A 25,986-nucleotide genomic window follows, 5' to 3' on the forward strand; every position below is an offset into this window, starting at 1 on the left:
CTCCCACTCCCCCTGCTTGTGTTCCCTCTCTCGCTGGCTGTCTCTATCTCTGTCGAATAAATAAATAAAATCTTTAAAAAAAAAAAAAAACTAGCCTGTAACTGGACATACCACAGTTTTGGCAGAGGCTTTATAAGGAGATTCTAGGGCGCCTGGGTGGCTCAGTCATTTGCCTTCGGCTTAGGCCATGATCCCAGGGTCCTGGGATCAAGCCCCGAATCGGGCTCCCTGCTCAGCGGGAAGCCTGCTTCTCCCCTCGCCACTCCCCCTGCTTGTGTTCCCTCTCTCGCTGTGTCTCTCTCTGTCAAATAAATAAATAAAATCTTAAAAAAAAAAAGGAGATTCTATCATGCTTATTAATACTGGGTTCATTTCCTGAGAAGCAATATAGCATATCACAGACATAACAGAAAAAGAATATCTGAGCAACCTGAGCTCTAATCTTGGTTCTTCTACTTTCAGTGGAATTGGTTGAGGTTCTGAAGTTGATACACAAGACAAAAGTTGTGCTGTCAGTACTACTTGAAAATCCCATTAACTGTCCATTAAATATGTCTATTTTGAGATTTGTTTCAGAGTGACTGAATTTAGAAATCATATGAATGTTTTATTGCTTTGACTATTTCACAAGAATCAAATTATTGGCTCTTCTGATTCTTGGTTATCATCTTCATCATTCTAGATAGTCTTAATTATCTATTTTTTTTTTAACTTTTGTTAAAAGTTGTCAGTTTATTGTCTCTCAGCTCCAATTCACCCTTCATTGCATATTCTCCCAAATTGGATCTGAGGCCTTTAGTTTTTCCTTTCCAGCTGGCATGATGTTAGGCTTTATCAGTAGAGGGTGCAAGAGACACACTGCAGAAAGAAGGTTTTGCTCCTGGTTCATGTGCATTACTCCACAAGCTCCTGAAGCCTGTGCTCCTCTGGCACCCAGGTCCTGCAGCATGGGAAGCCCCACAGCACAGCAGCTTCCCTTGTGCCCAAATCCTGCAGCACAGGTGGTTTCTCCAGCATACCATCCCCCCATGCCCAATTTTTCCCCTAGCCTTATTGAGGTAAAATTATCATACAAAAAATGGTTAAAAATTGGCATATATATATATATCTGTGTTACCATCACCATCATTAATAAACACTTCCAGAACTTTCTTTGTGTGTGAGTGTGGGTATGGTAAGAACACTTAACATGAGATCTACCCTCCTATCAAACTTTTAAGTACACAGTTCCCTCATTAAGTACAGGCACTATGTTGTTTAGCAGATCTCTGGAACTACCCTCAATATTTTTGTTGCAGAGTACCTCTGGTGAGACACCTCTCTGTGAACAGCTTTCCCTGCACCCTAGAGGGCAGATATCTGGCAGAGTTCTGCCAACATGGCATCCAAGTGACTTCTCTGTCTTCAATAAGCCACAGTCATGACCTCTCCAACAAGGTCTAAATCTCAACCTCTTCCATTAGTGTTCCATCTCTGCCCAAGGAGATTGTGGCAGCTGCTTACATCTGCTACTCTTATGTTCTCTCTTTTTTGAAAAATCTTCTAGATTTATTGAGGTATAACTCATAAATAATATATTTCAAGTGTACAATGTGATGATGTGATATATGGATACATTGTGAAATGACTCCCACAATCAAGTTAATTAAACATATATTCTTTAATATTCTCTCTACTTCTCACTAGTAATTTCCATTACTCCAATTCCCTATTACAGTTAACAAATCTTCATATTAAACTTGCCCTGTTCAAATTCCTATGTGGTTTTTTCCCCCTGATTGTCCCAGACTGATACACTATTAGGCAATGTATCCTTAAAATACCCAATTAACTCTTCAAATTCCTGTGGAACGTCATCCAAGCCATCATAACTCTTTGGTGGCCTAGCCACTGAGATATATCTCACTTTTTTGTCAGTAGTCAGGAAACCCTCTAAATCCTTAAAAATTGTTCACAAATCTTTCTATAGGTATCACCAACATACTTGATTATTTTGGGGTTTATTGTTCTCACATTACAAAGGCATTAGGAATAACTCAGAGAACAGATTCTTAGCTCCCTTTTCATGGTTTCTCAGGAATATGTTCATTGAATGGAATGGTATCATACACTGTTATTTCTCTGTCTTTCTCTCTGCCAAGCACTATAGTTGAATGACCACAATTCTCTCTACTAACTGTGTAACCTCGTACAGTTATTCAATCTGAGTTAGTGTCCTCGTTGGTTTAAAAAAAAAAAAAGATAATATCTGCACTACAGAATTAATAATGTGGATAATTAAAATAAATAACTTAAATAATTTATTCTTTTTTAAAAAAAGATTTATTTATTTTAGGGAGAGAGTGCAGCAGGGGGAGAAAGAGAGAGAAGCTCAAGGAGACTCCCTGCTAAGCGTGGAGCCTGACACGGGACTTTATCTCATGACTCCGAGATCACGACCTGAGCTGAAACCAAGAGTTGGATGCTTAACCAACTGTGCCACCCAGGCGTCCCAATAAATTATTTATTCTTAATAAATACCCAATTTACACTTAATAAACCCTGGCAGACAGCACACAAATAGCACCTACAATAAACCTATAGCCACATGAGTTTGAGTTCTGAAGGGAAACACAGTTTACTCTTGGATTAAAGTCGCTAAAGTAAGAACAGACAAGATATTTTTGGCTAAAGTTGGTCAAATACTTCAGAGACCATGTATTAAAGCAGGGCAGTTAGAAGAATCCTGTTTACAATACAGGTCAGTGGTTCCCAAACACCAGTCACAGGGCTGACTGCATTAGATTTCTTTATATAGCTTTATCAAAATATAAATAAATGCCCAGATCCCCCTGGTAGAAACACTAATTCAGCACGTCTGGGATAAGGCCAAATCACCTGTATTTTAATCACTTCTTAAGTGATTCTAATGAGTGACCAGGTCTGAGGCCATTATACTGCCGCCATCTTGTACTTTTGAGGTCCAGGGTATAATTAATTATTCTTTAATACCTTGTTCTTGTCCACTAGGAAGCTGGATAAAGAACGTGGGCAGGATACCTTAAGAACATCTTATAAGATAGGGCCTTTTGTATACAATCACTTTCCAAGCGTAAGTTCCCAATAGATATCGAGATTCTATTCAACTCTGTCAATAGAAGAAAACTTTGCAAAAGGCAACACAAACTCAAAGAATTTTCAATTGCTTTATGTGAGGACTATAACACTGAATATATCAAGAAAGATGGAGGTTTCTTTCAAGTTTAAATACTAAGGAGACAACAAATACAGAGGAAAGACAACAGAAGTAAAATTTTCTCGACGCTAATTATTGTCCAACAATCTCACCAGAAGAGTAATAGTTATACTATCATTTATAATAGAAATGGAAGCCAGGTGACGTATAAACAATATTACATTACTTACTTTGCCATTGTTTCTGCAGACAGGTCTTCAGAATTCTTGACTTTTGTTTCACCTGAAAAGAAAATATTTAAAAAATAAAATTCCCAGTGATAGGAATTATAAAAGCAAGAGTATTCTCTTTCAAAAATCTCATTTTGGGGAATGAAATGCAGACTTTATAATTGTGTAGGATGGGCTTAGCAAGGATTTTCTATGTTACAGATGCATCTTTATAGTTGGCCACCTTAAGGAAGACGTAATTCCAGTAGCCTAGCAAAGACTTATCCATATTCCTCACACATCACCAGCATCAGAATTTGGTTACATTAAAGGACATTTTTAAAAGCTAAACAACAACATATATGTGTGTGTGCGTATTCATAAAATATCTTTTATAGAAACTAAGACTTCCCTCAAAGAGCCCAAAAGGAACAGGTAAGGTTATTTTGTGGCCAAATACTTAACACTATTCAAAGGGATTGGCAAATATATCATCGAATCAGTGACTAATCAAGAACATCACTCACCATGACCTCGCAGATCTAAAGCCACAATCCTACACTGAACCCTACTAATGATCGCCGCCTAGGAAGATAAGAAAAATCTGGGTTAGCAAATCTTTCCCCATCACCAGTGATAACTTTGTTGAATGAACTGCCATCAGAATTCGAGAATCTCAAAATAATCAAAGGAAGACGTTTCACTTTTTTTTCTTATTTCAGTATAGCTGACATACATTGTTACATTAGTTTCAGGTGTATAACACAGTGATTTGACAAGTTTATACATTATGTTATGCTCACCACATACAACACTATTACAGTATCATCGACTATATGCTGTGCCTTTTATGCCTGTGACTTACTCAGTCCCTAACTGGAAGCCTATATCTCCCACTCCCCTTCACCCACTTTGCCCATGCCCCCATTTCCACTCCTCCGGCAATCATCAGTTTATTCTATTTATAGCTCTGATTCTGCTTCTTGTTTGTTAATTCATTCTTTTTTTAGATTCCACATATGAGTGGCATCATACGGTATTTGTCTTTCCCAGTCTGACTTATTTCACTTAGCATAATACCCTCTAGATCTAAACATGTTGTCATAAATGGCATGATCTCATTCTTTTTTATGGCTAATATTATGGTATTATGGTAATATTAGCCATAATATTCATAATATTATATTATTATTAGCTAATATTATGAATATTATGGTAATATTCCATTGTGTGATATATCACATCTTCCTTATCCATTTGTCTAGTGATGGACACTTAGGTCACTTCTATATCTTGGCTATTGTAAATAATGATGCAATAAACATAGGGGTGCATATATCTTTTCAAATTAATGTCTTCATTTTCTTTGAGTAAATACACAGGAGTGGAATTATTGGATATATGGTATTTCTACTCTTAATTTTTTGAGGAACCTCCATACTGTTTTCCACAGCAGCTATACCAATTTACACTCCCACCAACAGTATACAATAGATACAGAAAAAGCATTTGACAAAATTCAACATCCATTCATGACAAAAACTCTCAACAAAGTGGGTTTAGAAGGAACATGACTCAATATAATAAAGCCCAAATATGAAAAACTACAGCTAACATCATACTCAATGGTAAAAAAAACTGAGAGCTTTTCCTCTAAGATCAGGAACAAGACAAAAATGCTCACTCTTGCCACTTTTGTTCAACAGAGTACTGGACGTACTAGCCACAGAAATCAAATTATATTCCCACTAACAGTGCACAAGGGTTACCTTTTGTCTACAGTCTTTCCGATGCTTGTCTCTTGTCTTTTTGATAATAGCCACTCCAACAGTTGTGAGGTGATAATTCATTGTGGTTTTGATTTGCATTTTCCTGATGATTAGTGATGTTGAACATATTTTCATGTACCTCTTGGCCATTTGTATATCATCTTTGGAAAAATGTCTATTCAAGTCTTTTGTCCATTTTTTAACTGGATTTTTTATTGTTATTGAGTTACATGGATTCCTTACATATTTTGGGTATTAACCACTTATCAGATAGATGGTTTGCAAATGTTTTCTCCCATTCTGTAGGTTGCGTTTTCATTTTGCTGATAGTTTTTTTTTTTCTTTTGGCTACACAGAAGCTTTGGGGTTTGATGTACTCCCACTTGTTTCTTTTTGCTTTTGTTGCTTGTGCTTTTGCTGTCATATCCAAAAAATCATTGCCAAAACCAATGTCAACGGGCTTTCCCCCGATGTTTTCTTCTAGTAGTTTTATAGGTTCAGGTCTTACATTTAAATTTTAAATCCATTTTAAGTTAATTTTTGTGAGGGATTACAAGTAATTTTTATAAGATAGGAGTCCAATTTCATTCTACATGTGGTTATCCAGTTTTCCCAACACCACTTTTGAAGAGACTATCCTTTCTCCATTGAGTCTTCTTGGCTCCCGTCAAATATTAATCATAAATGCGTAGCTTTATTCCTGAGGTCCTGATTCTGTCCCATTGGCCTATGTGTCTATTTCTAAGCCAGTACCATACTGCTTTGACTACTATAGCTTTGGATTCAAATATGAAATCAGGAATTGTGATGCCTGGCTTCTTCTTTCTAAGGATTGTTTTGGCTATTCAGTATCTTTTGCTGTTCTACACAACTTCAAGGAATTTTTTTTCTATTTCTGTGAAAAACGTCATTGGAATTTTGACAGGTATTGCATTGAATCTGAAGATGGCTTTGGGTAGTATGAACATCTCAACAATATTAATTCTTCTGATCCATGAACATGGGGTACCTTTCCATTGTGTCTTCTTCAATTTCTTTCATCAATGTCTTGTGATTTTCAGTACACAGATCTTTCACCTCCTTGCTTAAATTTATTCCTAAGTATTCTATTTATTTGCTATTGTAAATAGGATTGTTTTCTTTTTCCGATAGTTCCATGTTAGTGTATTAAACCACATTTAAAAAATCAGCTAGAGGTGCACCTGGCTGGCTCAGTTGGAGGAGCATGCAACTCTTGATCTTGGAGTTGTGAGTTCAAGCACCAAATTGTGGGTAGACATTATTTAAAATAAGTTAATAAAACTTTTTAGGACTCACCTAGAAAAGCAAGTCTGTTTCTACTTTTATTACTCTAACGAATATCTTTAAAGAGAATAATAGACTGAAATTCTACTATACTTTCCTATTTGTTACTGAAAGCTAATTTATAAGAGTTAATTAACACAGTTTGGTGGTACTAAAGCCTTCAATGCCAAAACAAATCTGTATTCTGGAAATAAAATTAAGCGGCAGGGCGCTTGGGTGGCTTAGTCAGTAAAGCATCTGCCTTTGGCTCAGATCATGATCTCAGGGTCCTAGGATTGAGCCCCGCATTGGGCTCCCCACTCAGTGGGAAGTTTCCTTGTCCCTCTGCCTCTGCTCTTCCTCCTGCTCATGCTCTAATAAATAAAAAATCCTTAAAAAATTAAGTGGCAAAGATACTATCAAATTAGCTTTATTGCTTTACATTTTAAAAAAGGGAAATATTCATTTGAAGGGAGTAATTGTCAATTCCAACTTTATATTGAAAGCAATAATTTATGATCTATGTGCCTGTCATTAAACACTGACAATAATGTAAAAACAGCTTTCCATGCACTTATTTAACAAATCTTTCTATACTACATCTTTTTAAAATCTGGCACCAATTGAGTAATGTGGTTACAGTATGGAAAAGATGGGAAATGCTCCTGCTCTCATAATGTTTACATCCTAGTGTGGCAAATGCAGACTAGAAATCAATGAAAGAACTAAATGAATTCGGAGAGTAACATGTTTTATAAATAATGAAAAAGTGTCAGAGCACCTCCATAATAATTATTCTCTTTAAAGGTATTCATAAGAATAATAGAAGTAGAAACAGACTTGCAAATGGCAAGATTTCATTCTTTTTGATGGCTAATATTCCTGTGTGTGTGTGTGTGTGTGTGTGTGTGTGTGTGTACACACACATCTTCTTCATCCATTCATCCATCAATGGACATCTAGGCTCTTTCCATAGTTTGGCCATGTGGACACTGCTGCTATAAACATTGGGGTGCATGTGCCCCTTCCAATCACTATGTTTGCATCCCTTGGATAAATACTTAGTAGTGCAATTGCTGGGCCATAGGGTAGCTCTATTTTTAACTTTTTGAGAAACCTCCATCCATCCTGTTTTCCAGAGTGGCTGCACCAGTCAGTCTGGAAAAGGGTTTCCCTTTCTCTGCATCCTCACCAACATCTGTTGTTTCCTGAGTTGTTAATCTTAGTGATTCTGACAGGTATAAGGTGGTATCTCATTGTAGTTCTGATTTATATTTCCCTGATGCTGAATGATGTTGAGCATTTTTTCATGTGTCTATTAGCCATTTGTATGTCTTCTTTGGAGAAGTGTCTGTTCATGTCTTCTGCTCATTTCTTGACCAGATTTTTTGTTTTGGGGGTGTTGAGTTTGATGAGTTCTTCATAGATTTTGGATACAAGCCCCTTATCTGATACAACATTTGCAAATATCTTTTCCCATTCTGTTGGTTGTCTTTTAGTTTTGTTGACTGTTTCCTTTGCTGTGCAAAAGCTTTTTATCCTGATGAAGTCCCGATAGTTCATTTTTGCTTTTGTTTCCCTTGCCAAGATTTATTTGTTTAAAGGAGAGAGAGAAAGTGTGCATGTGCACACAAGGAGGGAAGGGGCAGAGGCAGAGAATATTCAAGTAGTCTCCCCACTTAACATGGAGCCCATTATGGGGCTCCATCTCGTGATTCACAAGATCATGGCCTTAGCTGAAACTGAGAGTTGGATGCTCAACTGACTGAGCCACCCAGGCACCCCGTTTTTTTGGTAGTTTTTTGATTACTGATTCAATTTTTTTTTCTTGTAATTGGTTTATTCAGATTTTCTATTTCTTCCTAGTTCAGTTTTGGAAGATAGTATGTTTCCAGGAATTTATCCATTTATTCTAGGTTGTCAGTTTGCTGCATGTAATTTTTCATAGTATTTTCTTATAATCCTTTGTATTTCTGTGGTATGTTTTTACCTCTCTCTCATTTCTGATTTTACCTATTTGCATCCTTTCTATTTTTTCTTGATGAGTCTGGTAAGGATTTGTCAATTTTGTTATCTGAAATTTTCAAAGAACCCACTCTTGATTTCAGTGATTTTTTATTGTTCTTTTAGTCTCTACATCTTGTATTTCTGCTCTGATCTTTATTATTTCCTTTCTTCTTCTTTTTTTTTTTTTTAAATATTTTATTTATTTATTTGACAGAGATAGAGACAGCCAGCGAGAGAGGCAACACAAGCAGGGGGAGTGGGAGAGGAAGAAGCAGGCTCACAGCGGAGGAGCCTGATGTGGGGCTCGATCCCATAACGCTGGGATCACGCCCTGAGCCGAAGGCAGACGCTTAACCGCTGTGCCACCCAGGCGCCCCTATTATTTCCTTTCTTCTGCTCGCCTTGGGCTTTGTTTGCTCTTTTTTTTCTAGTTCCTTTAGGTGTAAGATTAGACTGTTTTGAGTTTTTTCCTTGTTTCTTCAGATAGGCCTGCATTGCTATATAATTCCCTTGTAGAACAGCTTTTGCTGTGTCCCAGAGATTTTATGGCTTTTATTTCTTGTGGTTAACTTTTAAAAGTTAACCTGCCCAACATCATATGAATGTTCTTAAGGTTTTGTTTTTTTAATTCAGTAGTTTAATCCACTTGGATTGTTATTTTTGTTGTATATTAAATTTTGTTTTATATATGGGGTTATTTCTTTATTCTTTCTCCAAATACCACACCATTGATAGTTTTAGAATATCTTTTGATATGTGAGAGGGCAAGTCCCTTCTCACTCTTTTCACTCTTTTTCAAAATTATCTTGGTCATCACTGGACATGTATTCTTCTGTGTGTATTTTAGAGTTTGTTGATCAAGTCTCATGAAAAATACAATTGAGATTTTAACAAGTTTATCAGATTCATACAGGAACATGATTTACTTGTCTATTCAGTGAAGTTTATCCTTCTGTGAAGTTTAATGTTTTCTCCATAAATGTCTTACATTGTTTTTTTAAAATAAGGCTTATTCCCAGATATTTTATAGTTTTGTTGCTCTTATGAATAGGATCATTTTTCCTGTCATATTTCCAAATTTAGAAAGTGCTAATACTTAGAAAAGGCAGATTTTAAGATACTGACTTTGTAAACTATGGCTTAACTTGTAGTTTGTCAGCTGATTTTCCAGGAAGACAATATTTTTAAATAATGACAATTCTCATTCTTTTCAAACCTTTAAATTCATTTTTCTTTCTAGTTTTATTGTTTGGCCAGAACCTCCAGTTTAAATGTTGGAAAAAGCGTCCTTATCTTGTCCCTGACTTTAAAGGAACGTGTCTAATGTTTCACCACTAAGTATATTTATATAATTTTCTGGTATATAAACTTAATAAAGTTAAGGAAATTATTCACCTATTCCCAGTTGCCAAGAGTTTGCAAACTGAGTACTGTATTTGATCAAGACCTTTTTTGGTATCAAGTGAACCGAGAGATTGATTACACTGATACATTTTCTAATGCTGAACTATTCTCAGATTCCTATGATAAAACCTAGTTGGTTACAGTGTATTATTATTTTACTACATTACTGGATTCAATCTGCTGTTATTTAGGATTTTGCATCTATTTTATAACTGAAATTGATTCCTAGCTTTCCTGAATTTTTGTGGCCTAGTTTTGGTATTAGACTGATGCTACATTCATAAATAAATTGGGTGGCTTAAAACAGTACTATGTTCTAAGTATTGTTTTTACATGGTGAAAAAATTTAATTAAACATTCTCCTTCTGGGGAGAAATTAACATTCCATAAGATATCAAATATTCAGAATTGTGTAATACAAGAAAAGCTTTTTAACTAGTCTGCCTGCCTCCATTTGTGTCTCTGGCCCAATCCATTAGGTATAGTATGCTGATTAACAACCTTCAGTAACTTATTGCCTAAAACAGTGACACTCAATTAGACATAGGTAGAGGTCTATCAAAATATTCAACTTCCCAGAACTTTCCAGTCTGGATGTGTTTGTGATTATTTCAAGCAAAACATGCTTTCCATATCCCCTCCCTAATTTTGACATGCCTAAGATATATTTAATGTGGATATGGATGTGGAAGTGTTTAAAAATAGTTCCCTCTACTTACCCCAAACTAAAGACAGGGTGTAATTCCCTAGCCTGGTATAAAAGGCCCTCCCATAATTTTGCCCCTGTGATCTCTCTAGTCACTTCTTTTCCTCTTCCCCACCCTCATACTTTAGAATCAAGCTACCTATAATTTCCAGTACATACTTCGTTGTTACAGTCTTCACTGCTTTTGCATTTCTCTCTCCTTGGAATGCCTTCTTTATTAATCCAACTTTTATTCAGTCTTCAAAACCTAGTTCAGATGTCCTCTTTCTTAATGAAACTTTCCTTATGGTCCCCTCAGTCATCACCAGAGTTCATCATTCCTTCCTCTGATACTTTTCTATCTTGTATATAGATGCTATAAATTTATCTAAAACTGAGTGCTTGAGTCAAGCACTTTATCAAGAGGCTCATATCTTTTACTTATTCTCACAATTTCCCTATTGACTTAGGTGGCGTTATACCCATTTTACAGATTAAGAAACTAAAGCTTGACAGATTAAGCTGTTTTGAGATTCAAACACATTTGTTTGAGATGAAAGCTTAATTTTTTTGTGTTATTTGTATAGATGTACCATCTTCATTTCTCCTATTCCTCATTAGACTTAAAACATCGTACAAACAAGAGGATAGGATTGTGTTTAATTCTCCACTGTATCCATAGCACCTAACATAATGCCTGGTACAAAGCAGGGATTTAACAGGTTATTTCCTGATTAGTTGATCTTATTAACAAGTGAATTCTCATTTTTCTATCCTTAGTAACCCAGCACAAAACCTGGATTATAGAATATACTCAGTAATTATTTGCTAACATGAACTGAATTAGTGGAAGAAGAAACAGAAATCAGCAGACATTTCAGATTCAATTCACACTTGGTTGGCTCCAGGTCCCTCAGAGTTAACCAAAGCTGAAAACAACTGAAGACTGGCAAAATCTAGCCTTCTGAGGCTGCACGTGCTAATGAAATACCACTGCCCCTCTCCTGCTGTCAAACTTCAATTTCTGCTTAGTTCTGGATTCTCCAACAGCAATTAGGCCAGTCTATTATACCCAGTACTTGCTGATGGGTGAAGCCACCCAGGCGCCCCTCAAAGTATTTGTTTTCTAATGCCTTTGCCAACACTAAGAATTAGTTTTGAAAATATTAATTTGATATCTAAAAAAAAAAAATAGGGGCGCCTGGGTGGCTCAGTCGTTAAGCGTCTGCCTTCGGCTCAGGGCATGATCCCAAAGTCCTGGGATCGAGCCCCACATCGGGCTGCTCCACTGGGAGCCTGCTTCTTCCTCTCCCTCTCCCCCAGCTTGTGTTCCCTTTCTCGCTGTCTGTCTCTCTGTCAAATAAATAAATAAAATCTTTTAAAAAATTAATAAAAATTAAAAAAATTAAAAAAAAATAACTCCTATGTGAATCATATCTGACTACTAGTGAGGATGAACTTTCTCATGTCTGGTTGTCCTCCATGGACTGTGTCTTCATGTCCTTTGGTTTTGCGTATCCTGTGTCTGGGATTTTTCTAACCATGTTATATAACTTCTTTATGTAAATAACTTACTGACATTTGATAAAGCCTTTAGAATGATTACATCTTTTCTGTTTTCTCAAACAGGATACAATGAACAAAATTTATCATTTTCTTAATTGTTCAAAGTCAGTTTTAACTTATTCAAGGAATAACTATTGAGCACCAAACCGAGACAGGCCCTGCGTGCTGTCATATTAAGAGTGAATAAGGCACGGTTCCTGCTGTCAAGGATCTCATGATCTAGCATCAAAAATATCAATCACAGTTGTTCATCTCTTCCTTTGGCTGTCAGTATACTTGTCCTCCTGCTATGCTAGTGCCTTTTTGTTTCTATTTTACTACAGTATTTTACCAATTATCATCTGGGTGAATGTCTGAGGGTCATTCTGCCTCTCATGATCATAAGGTGCTTGGGCTTATTCCTGCCGTTTGCCACGGCTGCCTTCTGGATCATATGCTAGTACTTACAAAAATATGACCTCTGGAGCCAAATCAATTGCCAGAGCACTAACTTTTACATAGCCATTTTTATTTTTAAAGCACCGTTACATATAAACTCATTCAGTGGGCTGGTATGCTGTCAGGAATAGCAACAACAAAAAAGGGCAGATAAATTTAACCAGCAAAAGTCCAAGCTATTAAGCTCAGTGGTAAGGAATTTCCTTGATTATACAAGTAAATCAGGTAAACAATTGGGACATAATGACCTATCTATAAAAGACTTTCACAAAGTATGGGACACTAATAGATGTTTTAGAAAAAAGGAATTGAGTGGTCAAATACATTTGGAAGACACAGTTGAAATGAAATAGATTTATTTAGAAGAACGTCCTAAAGGCTTTAATAACATACTGATATATAGTGAATTTCTGACAGAAATCAGAGAAAGGTATTATATATTTCTTAAGCTCATTTAATCACAAAACCCTATTTCATTAATATCTTATGGAATTTGTAATCTGTAGACTATACTTTGGTAAAAGAAGAACTAGAGATTTCCTCTATAATAACACGTGTAATGTCAGCAGTTATTTATCAATCACCTCCTCTATGCCAGTCACTTACCATGTTATTTCATCGTTTCTGTGAGATAAAATATTTAATATCAATATATGTCAACAAATCACTTATTATAATATTTGGGCATGACTTCAAAACTTACAGTTTTCATATTCCATTATTTTACATAATTTTCAAAGAAACCTTGAAGTATAAAGACCGTATTTGGAGAATAAAGGCTTACATGGCTTGTTCAAGGGCTTAAGTAGCTTCCTCAAGGATATATTACCAATACTGGTAAAAGGGGGACTAGAAATCACATTTTCCAACTCCTACTTCATTGTTCCTTTCCTTAGTGTCAAAAGCAATAACTGTTTCATGGGAAATCTGTTCTACCCTATGCAGATGCCTCATCTCTAAGGACTCTGAACACTCAAATAGGTAACATTAGCTCTCATTTTGTACTAGAGTTCTAAGGAGCTGATCAAAAGTTCAAAGAATATATTGAGACTACCTCTGGCTTTCACAGGTAATTCTCATCAAAATTTTACAAAATTTTGTGACCCATTACATACTATACTTGGAATAAAGCTTTTCCTATCCAAACATTACTTTTTGCCAAATTTCTTATGAGGTAGAGCCTGGAGTAACTATCCCAAGCAAGTTTCAACTCAGTTGTATGAACGTGACACACCAATTAAGATGGTGCCTATTTCCTCTCCACAGTCACACATTTCTTCCCCTCCATGTCTCCAACGTGTTAGCTGCCCAATGACAGTGTATTAGCTTAGAGCAGAGCCAGCCAAGTTATAGTACATAAACCATTTCTGGTGGCTCTGACCTTGGTTCAGGGCAACGAGAATACATTTACTACTATAGCTGCTACATTAGGAACAGGCATGTGATGCTGTTACTCATTCCTTCAAAACACATTCCTGGAGCATACAATTATGTGCCAGGCATAACTAAGCCATGGTCTTCACCTCACAATCTAGTTATCTAGTTGAGGAATGTAAACGATCAAAGTGATGCTACTAAAAGGTGAAATGTGGCTAGTCCAAACTGAGATGTGTTATAAGTGCCTAGAATACATACTAAATTTCAAAGACAGTATAAAAAATAAAGTGAAATATCTCAGTAGTAATTTTTATACTGATTACCTATTAAAATGATAATACTTTGGGTACAATGGGTTAAATAAAATATATATTATTATAAACAATTTCACCTGTTTCTTATTTACCTATTTTATGTCTCTACTAGATTTAAAATTACATATGTGGCAAAAATTTACATATATGGTTTGCATTATATTTCTATTGGATGACACAGGTGAAGGGAGATGAAAAAGCCTGGCACTTAGAGGCAAATCAAACGGCTTCGTCCTAAAGTAAGAGAAAGGAAGTATCAAACAATATAGGAATCAAATCATTTAATAATTTAGTAACAGATAAGTAAGTGTCCATGTGTTGAGAACTATTCCCAATAATCCTGCTGCCAGAAACATAATGGTATGTTCAGGGCCTTCCTCAATTCCATAACCATCTAGCTCCAGTTACCTAGTACTGCATTCCCACTTGCTTCCATTTTCTGTCCCTCAGACTCTCTAGTGGTAAATAGAGGAAGTATGTACATCTGCTTGATATATACCAGAAGAAAGGACAATTTCATTTTATTTTTTTTGAAGATTTTACTTATTTGACAGAGAGAAAGAGAAAAAGAGAGAGAGCATGTGCACAAGCAGGGGGAGCGGCAGGCAAAGGGAGGGAGAAGCAGGCTCCCCACCGAGCAGGGAACCTGATGCGGGGCTCGATCCCAGGACCCTGGGATCATGACCTGAGCTGAAGGCAGACACTTAACTGACTGAGCCACGCAGGCGCCCCACAATTTCATTTTAAATAGGAATGTTGCTAGTACTTTCCTTAGCAGTATTTCTCTTTGCACAGTCAAGAAAATCAGGAAGATCTAGAACTGGCAGCATTCACATAGACCTACATTCTCTACTCTAGACGACGGTATCATCAACTATATTGTTTATTTCCCAGTAGCTCACAAGTATCATTAAAAGATAAAGCATTATTTAGAAAAGAAGAAAAATCTTCCAAATATTTATGGAACATCTCCATGTGTCAAGTACTACACTAGAATCTATGAAGGAGACAAATAAAGGCTAGACACTATCTCTACCTAAAGCACCTGCATAGAATATTTCTGCTTAACTATTACTTAGATTACTTAAGATACAGACCCCCACGTTTGACCAGGAGTAAATCCCATTTCCCTCACCCCAATGCAATATATATAGGACATTTTATAAAATGTTTGAAGAATTCATACACTAAAGCTCACTCCAGTTAAGAACTTTAAACAACAGGTGATCTTGGGCCTACCAGGAAAAATATTCACAATCAATTCACATCCCTAATTTTCTTATATCAAGTTATATGAGTGAACACAGAAGGAAGAGCTAGGTTAGTCAAATTCATCCAGAAACAAACAATGATTGTGCCAACATCAACTTCAATTATCAACTACTTACCGTGAACACAGCCCAGGAAAGGGCAGAATGGCCTCCTCCATGCAGAAGGAGTAGGACAGGACCCTCTGAGCCACTCTTGTAAACTCGAAAAGTGTAAGAATAGTTAAAGATAATATATCTAAGCTTTGGTCACTGAAGTTTTTGATTATTTAATTGTAATAATACTGATTAGAAAACTCAGGCAGTACCAGGCTCTATGTAAAGCTGCAGACTTCCAAACGTAAGAGACATTTAAATAGAAGTTTCTGAAACACCAAGTCTGTTTCTGAAGCATGGAGATAGTATAATCACTTTTTCAATGGGGACCAAAAAAAAAGATTCTCTTTGCCCTAATGAGGACATAGCCCCTGGTTTCTAGATGCTAAACTGATTCAACTCACCTTACTCATGAAACCTTCCCCTCGGCCCTTAACAGATATATCAGTTTCAGGAATTTAATTCTTAATCCTTTCCCCATGCATTAGACAATTACGTCCAATTAAAATATTGGCATAGACTTACAGGTTAAATTCCATGCTGTAGAAATACAGGTGGGGAATAAAAATGAGATAAACAGCAGGAATAAAGAACATTTTAGAAACTAAACATGTCTTCTTAGATAGTATTATAAGCTTGCTAAAGCACGCATTTGCAAAGGATATATCCTTGCCAGTTTCATTCTCTACTTCTACATCTTCCATGGACTCAAAGTACTGACTCCAAGAAACAGGGGAAAAGTCTCGCTTTCTTCCAGGGCTAAGGAAAAAAAAAAAGAGAGAGAGAGTTCAAGTAAAAAATAGTTATGCATGAAAAGATAAAATCTTGATCAACAAATGCTAAATGTAAATATGAAATGAAAATTGCAATGGTATTTTCTCTTAAAGAATGAGGAGTTTTCATACAGAAAGCATCACATTAAAAATGTGTTTTAAAAGTTCAAGTTAAGATTTAAGAGTAAAAATGTTAGGATCTTAGAAAATTCATTAGTATATTTTAATCACAAATATATCCCGTGTATATATACCACAAAACCTGCTTGTTTTCTCTCCTTGTTCTTAGCTATTGGTTCATTCCTATCCTCTCAAGCCATTTTAATATCATTCGTGCAATAATCATTTTTGGTCACTATTCCTTCTTTATACTTTTAATCCCTCACATTATTTCATGCTTTCTCATTATTTCCAACCCATCAATATACAGCCTTCATAAAAGGCAAACTGGCAATACCTTGAACTTCTAGGAATTTATCCAAAGACATGCTCATGCAGAAGTGAAATGACGTATCTATTCAATGTAGCATTGTTTGTAATAGAGAAAAATTGGAAACAGCTTAAATATCCATCAACAGTGATAGATGAAAATAAGTTGTGTTACACAGAGAAATAATAGTTGTAAAAAGATGGAAGCAATTATATGTTGATAATATTCTTTGTATATGGATAAGATAATCTGTTAAGTAAACAAATGAGGGACACACTACTATTTGGGTAAAAATGGGAAGTGTGTGTAAATATAATTGCTTATATACACTTAGAATATCTCTGGAAGAATACTGATATAACATTTGATATATCCTGGGAGGGGAACTATGACTGGGAGATGAGAGGGACAATTTTCAATGTACATCCCTTACTATCTTTTGATTTTTGAACCATGAATTATTTCAAAAAAATTAAATTGTTCTAAAACAAACAAACAAAAAAAACCACAAAAATAACCAGTAAATGTCTATGTACAACCTATGTCTTCAACCTTGGATGAAATACAAGAAAGGAACCCTGAGCCTTACCCTATTTCTATACCTATTCGCCTCAGTAATGGAGGGAATTCAGAATTCTGTCAGCAACAAAACGTTACCTCCTGTCAGATATCTTCCTATATATGCGATGGGGGCAAATGGAGAATATACACAAAGTATAATACGAAGCCCCTTTTAAAGACTTAAGTTAGTACAAAAGCACTCTAGGTTTGACTATAATATGGGAATTACAAGGGAGCATTTGCACCTTTAGGTATGTATTCTTTCAAAGGTCAAACATTTATTGAACATCTACTCTCTTCTGGCATTGAACAGATCAGTAGTTCTCAATCCATGTAACAATAATCACCTAAGGAGCTTTTAAAAATACTGATGCTTGGGTTTCACTTCTAGAAATTGCTTTAAATGGCATGAAGTGTGGCATAGGCACTGATAATTTTCAAAGTTCCCCAAATTAAAGAGGGGTGTGAGGAATACAAAGGTAAACGATTTGGAATGAGAGAAGAGTTCAAATTCTGCACAGTTTCTACCATTTCCCTATAATTCCCTACAAATCCCTAGTAGTTACAGTATGGATTTGGGCAAATTCCAATTATTTAAATTCTTTCTGCCTTAGATTATAGCAACTGAATAAAATTACATATGTTTTCTTTTCCTTTTTTAGAGAGAGAGCACAAGTGCATGGGGAGGAGGGGAGGAACAAGGAAAAGGGGGTAGAGGGTTGATGGAGAGGGAGAGAATCTTAAGCAGATTCCACGCTCTGTGGGGGGAGGGCTTGACATGGGGCTGATCTCATGACCCTGAGATCAGGACCCAAGCTGAAACCAAGAGTCGGACGCTTAACCAACTGAGCTACCCAGATGCCCCAAATAACATACCTTTTAAAGGAATCTACTACACCTGGCATTTAGTAGTTGCTCAGTAAATGGGTAAAATCCTAACTTCTGATAGAAAAACTGCCTATGCAGAAGTAAACTCCAACTTCAACCTAGACCTATTTTTTCCTCGCTTGCTGGTTGCACTTGAATTCCTACTGGAAAACTAAAAGTAGAATTCTTAATTCTACTGATTCATCAGTCACTTACAAATCCACCTATGCATATACTAATTTGAGTATAACAACCACACATGGCATGTCAAACAAGTTATAATGGATTCTAAGGATCTATGGATGAATTTTTGATGTCTGGACCTAGGATATCATCACAGTAATAGTATCTAACATTTACTGTGCCACAAGAGTGAATCACTCTGCCAAGTAATTTATAGGCATGATTCCATTTAATCCTCACAAAACTTTTTGAGTTATTTTTATGCCCATTACACATATAACAGATTTAGAGATATAAAGTAACTTACCCAAGGTTATACAACTAAGTGGCAGTGACAGGATTCAAATCCAGTTCCATCACTGTTCAAAGCCTCTGCTCTTTACCCCAATGTTATATTAATGCTCAGATCCTCTTTTTCTCTCTCATTCTCTCATTTACGCTTCTGAAAGTAGTAAGGCTTTAGAATATATTATCAGAAATTTCCTTTTCAGAGTCTTTGCCAAGGTCACAGAACCATTTCAAGTTGGCCAGGGACCAGAAAAAATTACCAGTTAAAGAAAAATTAGTTTGTATAAATAGAAATTATTCCTAGAAGAACATCTTCCACTTCTAATTCCCTTCATTAAAAAAAAGTTCTAGGGCCTACCCAATGTATACCAACATACGAGTAATTCCCATTTGGTTAAAGAGCCAATAATCTAGGGGCGCCTGGGTGGCTCAGGCGTTAAGCGTCTGCCTTCGGCTCAGGGCGTGATCATGGATCCCTGGGATCGAGGCCCACATCAGGCTCCTCTGCTGGGAGCTTGCTTCTTCCTCTCCCACTCCCCCCGCTTGTGTTCCCTCTCTCGCTGTGTCTCTCTCTCTGTCATATAAATAAATAAAATCTTTAAAAAAAAAAAAGAGTCAATAATCTATACCTCCAAATGTCACTCCTACTCCCACAGAGATTTTTCTGGGATATTCCTTTGAAAAACTAATTGTCGGGGCTCCTGGGTGGCTGGGTTGGTTAAGCGTCTGCCTTCGGCTTGGGTCATGATCCCAGAGTCCTGGGATCAAGCCCCACGTCAGGCTCCCTATTCAGTGGGGAGTCTGCTTCTCCCTCTGCCTGCAGCTCCCCCTGCTTGTTCTCCCCCGCCTCGCCAAATGAATAAATAAAATCTTTAAAAAAAAAAAAACCTAATTGTTTATATAAGCTACAAGTTCAGGTAATTTTGCAACTAATGTTAGACATGAAGTAGACAGCAAGGATCTCACATTGATCTTTATATTCTAGTCAAAAAGACTACTCTGTACTTTAGGGATGTAGTTTTAGTTCTTTTAAAAAATAGTTTGCTTTTTATTCTATGCCTACCTATTTTATAGTCATTACAGCCCATGTAGCCTTTTTAGTTATCATTTTTAAAATAAATTAATGACTTTTTTCTCCTAGAGTCATAATGGAAGAGTTTTGAAGTAATAAAAAAACTTTCAAAAGCATAACAAGGTTAATATATATTCTATAATCCTTTTTTTTTTTGAGAGAGAGAGAGGGAGGGAAGGAGGGAGGGAGGAAACACTCATAGGGCGAGGGGCAGAGGGGGAGAGAGAGAATCTTAAGCAGCTTCACACCCAGCGTGGAGGCAGATGCAGGACTTGATCTCACAACCCTGAATCACGACCTGACCTGAAATCAAGAGTTGGACGTTCAACCAAATGAGCTACCCAGGCACCCCAAGATTAATTTATACTTTAAAAATGAGGATTTATTCACCAAGAACCTGTTATATGTATTAGGCTGGAACTGAGGTGGGATGATGGGAGATGCTGGGAAACTAGTGATAACAATATCTCTGCTCTTAAGAAGCTAATGTTAAATATGTAAATATCTAACATAAGGTAGAGTTAAGGGGCGCCTGGGTGGCATAGCGGTTAAGCGTCTGCCTTTGGCTCAGGGCATGATCCTGGTGTTATGGGATCGAGCCCCACATCAGGCTCCTGATATGAGCCTGCTTCTTCCTCTCCCACTCCCCCTGCTTGTGTTCCCTCTCTCGCTGGCTGTCTCTACCTCTGTCAAATAAATAAATAAAATCTTTAAAAAAAAAAAAAAAAGGTAGAGTTAAATGCCCTAAGAGGTATAGCTAAATTACTGTGAATGTTCAAATGAGGGAATAAAGATTACTTAAAAAAAAAAAAAAGATTACTTTTAGCTTGGGAAATAAAAAGAGGCTTCAAAGAAAAAAAAACAGTTAAGCTAGGCATTGAAGGGCAGACAGAATTTGGACTGACAGAAATAAGGAAGGGTAAGGAAGACATGTCAGGCAGGCAGAAGGGCACAAGTAAGGACCCAGTATGGCGCCTATCATAGCGAACAGTGATAAAAGACACACAAAAATATCTAACTGCAACAAAGTGGAAATAAGTATAATGGTTCTGAAAAACTAAAAGAAGCTGATAGAACTAAAAGCTGATCATGGAGAAAGAATATTAGATATAGTAAGGTGGGGAATATATGTTCTTTTTCTGTTATTTGTGTGTTAGGGTCCCAAAAGTCTGATAGAGTTTGGATGGTTCAGATTAAAGTATTTTAGAATCAATGTGGTGAAAGGTCCAAGATGGACTTGATTCTGGAAAAAAAATGTTGCTGGAATAACCTGGTTAGAAGAGTCTAGACTGGCAATGGAATTAAAAAGAAGGAAACATAGAAAGACCTTTCAAAAAAGCAATCAACAAATCTCATGAATGTTCAAGATATGGAAGATGACTGATAGTAGAATCCAGTTCAATTCTAAAATTTTGAACTAACAGAAAGATGAATTATTAAGTCCAACAATTTGTAAAAAGAAAAAAAAAACAAAAACTACTCTGGGAGATATATGTACACAGAATTTTTGATGTCAGAATAAAGTTTGTTTCAAGCCCAACATAATAAATGTATAATTTCCTTCCACCTCTTGCTACCAGAGGAAAGAGCTTGGCAGACAGAGAACAAAGTGGTACAGTAGGAGACACAAGGGAAATATAGCTTCTGCCTAAACCATGTGCATCACATGTGTTTATAGACCCTTTGCTATTGTCACAGACTCCATTCAGAATCTGATGAGAGCAATGAACCCTGACTCTAGAAACAAGCGCACACACATATTTTGCACACAATTGCACTGGCTTCAAGAAGCTCATGAATGAATCCTAAATAAGAATCCTTGGCCTATACTTTGACCATAACAACTTATTTCCAGCAGAAAGATAAAAAAATTTAAAAAGGAAGAAAATTATGAGGAGATACATCCCCAATACTTCCTAAATCTAAATTAGTTTTCCTACACACTAAAAGTTGTTTTCATAACCCAGTCCTGCCTTTATTAATTATGTGACCTCTGGCAAGTCTCTTAACTTCTCTATGCCTGAGTTTCTTCGTGTCAGATGGGGTTAAAATGCCAATTTTATAGGGGATGTAATGAGGATTCAGGTAGCCTTCTCCCTTGTTTACTCTCAAATTAGCCTGTTCTATTTTTATCACAGAATTAATCATTTTCTAAAATTAGTTTGCTCTTGTATTTGTTATTATCCAAATCATTCTCTCTAATTTGCTACTAATGGGAGATCCACAAGAACAAGAATGTTCTCCACTTGTTCACCAATGTACTCTCACAGCCCAACACATTAATGATTATCTGTTGGGGCGCCTGGGTGGCACAGCGGTTAAACGTCTGCCTTCGGCTCAGGGCGTGATCCCGGCGTTATGGGATCGAGCCCCACGTCAGGCTCCTCTGCTATGAGCCTGCTTCTTCCTCTCCCACTCCCCCTGCTTGTGTTCCCTCTCTCGCTGGCTGTCTCTATCTCTGTCGAATAAAAAAAAAAAAAAAAAGATTTAATGATTATCTGTTGACAGTAAGAAATGAGCTAATGTGCATAAAGCACTTAGCTTGGTGTCTCAGTAAGTTGTTTATTATTGTTGTTGTTATTATTATTATTAGGCTGAAGGTACTAAACAGAGTTTTCCTTACTGAATCCTGAGAAGGTTTCCAGCAAAAGGAAATGGAACACTACAAAGCTACACTAATCGAGACTGTGGTACAAGCATGAGAGTAGACATATAGATAGAACAAACAGGATTAAGGGTCCAGAAATAAACTCTAACATATATAGTCCATAGATTTTCAACAAAAGGGACAAGACAACTCACTAGAGAAAGAACAGTCCTTCCAACAAATGCTGTTAGGACAACTGGATATTCATTTGTAATATGGATTACATATTGGACCCCTCCCTCACTAATTAAATCACAGTGGATCATAAACCTAAACGTAAGAGCTAAAACTATAAAACTCTGAGAAGAAAACACACGAGTAAATCTTCATGATCTTCAATTAGGCAACGATTTCTTTCTTAGCTATAACACCAAAAGTAGAGATGATAAAAGAGAAGATTTAGGAGTTGGACTTCATCAAAATTAAAATTTTTCATTGAAACTATATACAGGTTTGGTCCAGTTTGAAAATGGCAGCGGTGGCTGGGTACCAGGTTTCTGGGCTATTTGGTCAGTTCCAGGCACAGCTGGGGTGGTCCATGTGGGGCGGTCCATGTCAAGTGGCACCCACCACAAGGAGGGCTCGGGTCAAATGTGGAAGGCCCTCAGCTACTTTGTAGTGCTCCCCGGTGTAGGAGTGAGCGTGCTGAACGTCTTCCTGAAGTCACATCATGGAAAGCACCAGAGACCCAAATTCATGGCCTACCCCCATCTCCACATCAGGTCCAAGCCCTTTCCCTGGGGAGATGATTATCATACTCTATTCCCTAACTCTTGCATGAATCCTCTTCCGACCAGCTATGAAGATCAATGAAGAGAACCTGGACCACTACCCAGTTGGGACCACATTATTGGTTTGGACCCTGACTCTGCACACGGACCAGAAAAGTATACGATATCTTAAGCTCTCCTTCCTTACTTGTATCAAATGATGACCAGTTTACTGATCTTCTATCCCTTTGCTTATGGCATGGGACGGCTTAAATAAATAACTTAGATTGGTCCAAAAAAAAAAAAAACCTATATATAGTTTTTATATTATGGCTGTGTGCAGATTATCTTAGTTTAAGTTTTATTTCCAGTAATTGTAAGCTTTACAATCATTAGCAAATCAATCTCTGACTCAATTTCTTCAACTGTAAGCTCTGAAAAATTATTACAAGTAGGCACATAAAACGTACTTCATAAATGTCAGTTATAAGAGAAATACTGTTCACAGCTGAGCCACATAGCATATTGATTACATTTTCTTTCTTGTGTGACCTCTTACTTTTTTCCAGAATGACTATCTTTTATTCTGTTTGCTTAGTTTTTTATTAAACTATCACTAATTGTTTCACAAGAGCTTTTTATAGGCAAAAGATATTAGTGGGCATTTCACAAAGCAGGAAACACAAATAGCCCATAAACATTATAAAAGGTTCTCAATTGTATTCATATTTAGAGAAATGAAATTTTATTTTATTTATTTATGTTTTAGAGACATGAAATTTTAAATCACAATAAGGTATAATTTCATACCCATTATGTTGGCAAAATACGAAGCCAGACATTACTAGGTATTGGTAAGGATCTAACTCAGATGAACTGTCATCCACTCTGGGTGGAAGTGTAAATGGGAGAACTATCTGGAAAACAGTGAGGCATCACCTGGTAAAACTGAACAAGTGTCCTTCAGTCTAGTTATTTCATTTTACAGGGACACATCTGAACCTGCACATAGTCACTAAGATACACATAAAAAGATGTTCACAGAAGCATCTCCATAATACCAAAGAACAACAAGCAAACTAAGAGTCCATCACCAGTGGAATATATAAATTGAGATCCATTCAGATAACTGAATATGACACAGCAGTGGAAAGGGATATGCTAGAATTAAAAGCAGTAACATGGGTGAATTTCAAAAATACACTTAGAGAAAGAAATAAGCATAGAAGAATAAATGCAGTACGATTCCATTAACAACAAAGTTCAAAAACAGGCAAAACTAAATAGTATCTTTTTTATGGATACATGATCAGGTGATAAAACTATAAGGAAAAGCAAGAGAATGACAAACACGCAATTCAAGACTGTGGGGAGTGGAGGTGCTTTTGGGGAGAAGTAAACAGGCTTCTGAAGTGCTGATAATGGGGGCGCCTGGGTGGCACAGCGGTTGAGCGTCTGCCTTCAGCTCAGGTCGTGATCCCGGCATTATGGGATTGAGCCCCACATCAGGCTCCTCCGCTATGAGCCTGCCTTCCTCTCCCACTCCCCCTGCTTGTGTTCCCTCTCTCACTGGCTGTCTCTATCTCTGTCGAATAAATAAACAAAATCTTAAAAAAAAAAAAATAAAGTGCTAATAATGTTCTTTCATAAGCCAGGTGAGAGATACATGGGAATTTATTTTATTATTCTCTGAACTGCACATACATATTTTCAACCTTTCTGTATGTATATTTCACAATGAAAAATTTTTTAACAAAAAAAAAAGCCTTTGAGAAATCCGTAAAATTTCTCTTTTTTTTTTTTAAAGATTTTATTTATTTATTCGACAGAGATAGAGACAGCCAGTGAGAGAGGGAACACAAGCAGGGGGAGTGGGAGAGGAAGAAGCAGGCTCATAGCGGAGGAGCCTGATGTGGGGCTCGATCCCATAACGCCGGGATCACGCCCTGAGCCGAAGGCAGACGCTTAACCGCTGTGCCACCTAGGCACCCCCCGTAAAATTTCTCTTAATACAATCACATTAAATAATCTATCAGGTCTGGGGTGCCTGGGTGGCTCAGTCCTTAAACATCTGCCTTTGGCCTAGGGCGTGATGCCAGGGTCGTGGGATCGAGCCCTGCATCAGGCTCACTTCTCTGCTGGAATCCTGCTTCTTCCTCTCCCACTCCCCCTGCTTGTGTTCCCTCTCTTGCTGGCTGTCTTTCTCTCTGTCAAATAAATAAATAAAACAAAGCTGGGGGCATCATTTTGCCAGATTTCAAGCTACACTACAAAGCTGTGATCAAAAAGACAGCATGGTACTGGCACAAAAACAGACACATAGACCAATGAAACAGAATAGAGAACCCAGAAATGGACCCTCGGCTCTTTGGGCAACTAATCTTTGATAAAGCAGGAAAAAACATCCGGTGGAAAAAAGACAGTCTCTTCAATAAATGGTGCTGGGAAAATTGGACAGCTACATGCAAAAGAATGAAACTTGACCACTCTCTCACACCATACACAAAAATAAACTCCAAATGGATGAAAGACCTCAATGTGAGACAGGAATCCATCAAAATTCTAGAGGAGAACATAGGCAACAACTTCTATGACATCGGCCAGAGCAACCTTTTTCACGACACATCGCCAAAGGCAAGAGAAATAAAAGATAAAATGAACTTATGGGACTTTATCAGGATAAAGAGCTTCTGCACAGCCAAGGAAACAGTCAAAAAAACTAAGAGACAGCCCACGGAATGGGAGAATATATTTGCAAAGGACACCACAGATAAAGGACTGGTATCCAAGATCTACAAAGAACTTCTCAAACTCAATACACGAGAAACAAATAAACAAATCATAAAATGGGCAGAAGATATGA

The 25,986-nt window shown here is 36.9% G+C and overlaps 1 protein-coding gene across 2 annotated transcripts in view; it reads right to left on the reverse strand.

Moving 5' to 3' along the window:
* The window catches only part of PPME1 (protein phosphatase methylesterase 1), a 71,932-nt gene that overhangs the window by 28,763 nt on the left and 17,183 nt on the right, over window positions 1–25,986 (reverse strand). For both annotated transcript variants that reach the window (XM_002915310.4, XM_019795389.2), the window contains exons 2-5: window positions 16,258–16,351; window positions 15,617–15,709; window positions 3,912–3,969; window positions 3,406–3,457 (exon numbers count right to left, since the gene is read on the reverse strand). In XM_002915310.4, coding sequence (XP_002915356.1) covers window positions 3,406–3,457; window positions 3,912–3,969; window positions 15,617–15,709; window positions 16,258–16,351 — 297 coding nt within the window. The remainder of the gene's footprint in view (window positions 1–3,405; window positions 3,458–3,911; window positions 3,970–15,616; window positions 15,710–16,257; window positions 16,352–25,986) is intronic.

This window comes from Ailuropoda melanoleuca, chromosome 8, assembly GCF_002007445.2.
Source record: "Ailuropoda melanoleuca isolate Jingjing chromosome 8, ASM200744v2, whole genome shotgun sequence".
Classification (NCBI taxonomy): domain Eukaryota; kingdom Metazoa; phylum Chordata; class Mammalia; order Carnivora; family Ursidae; genus Ailuropoda; species Ailuropoda melanoleuca.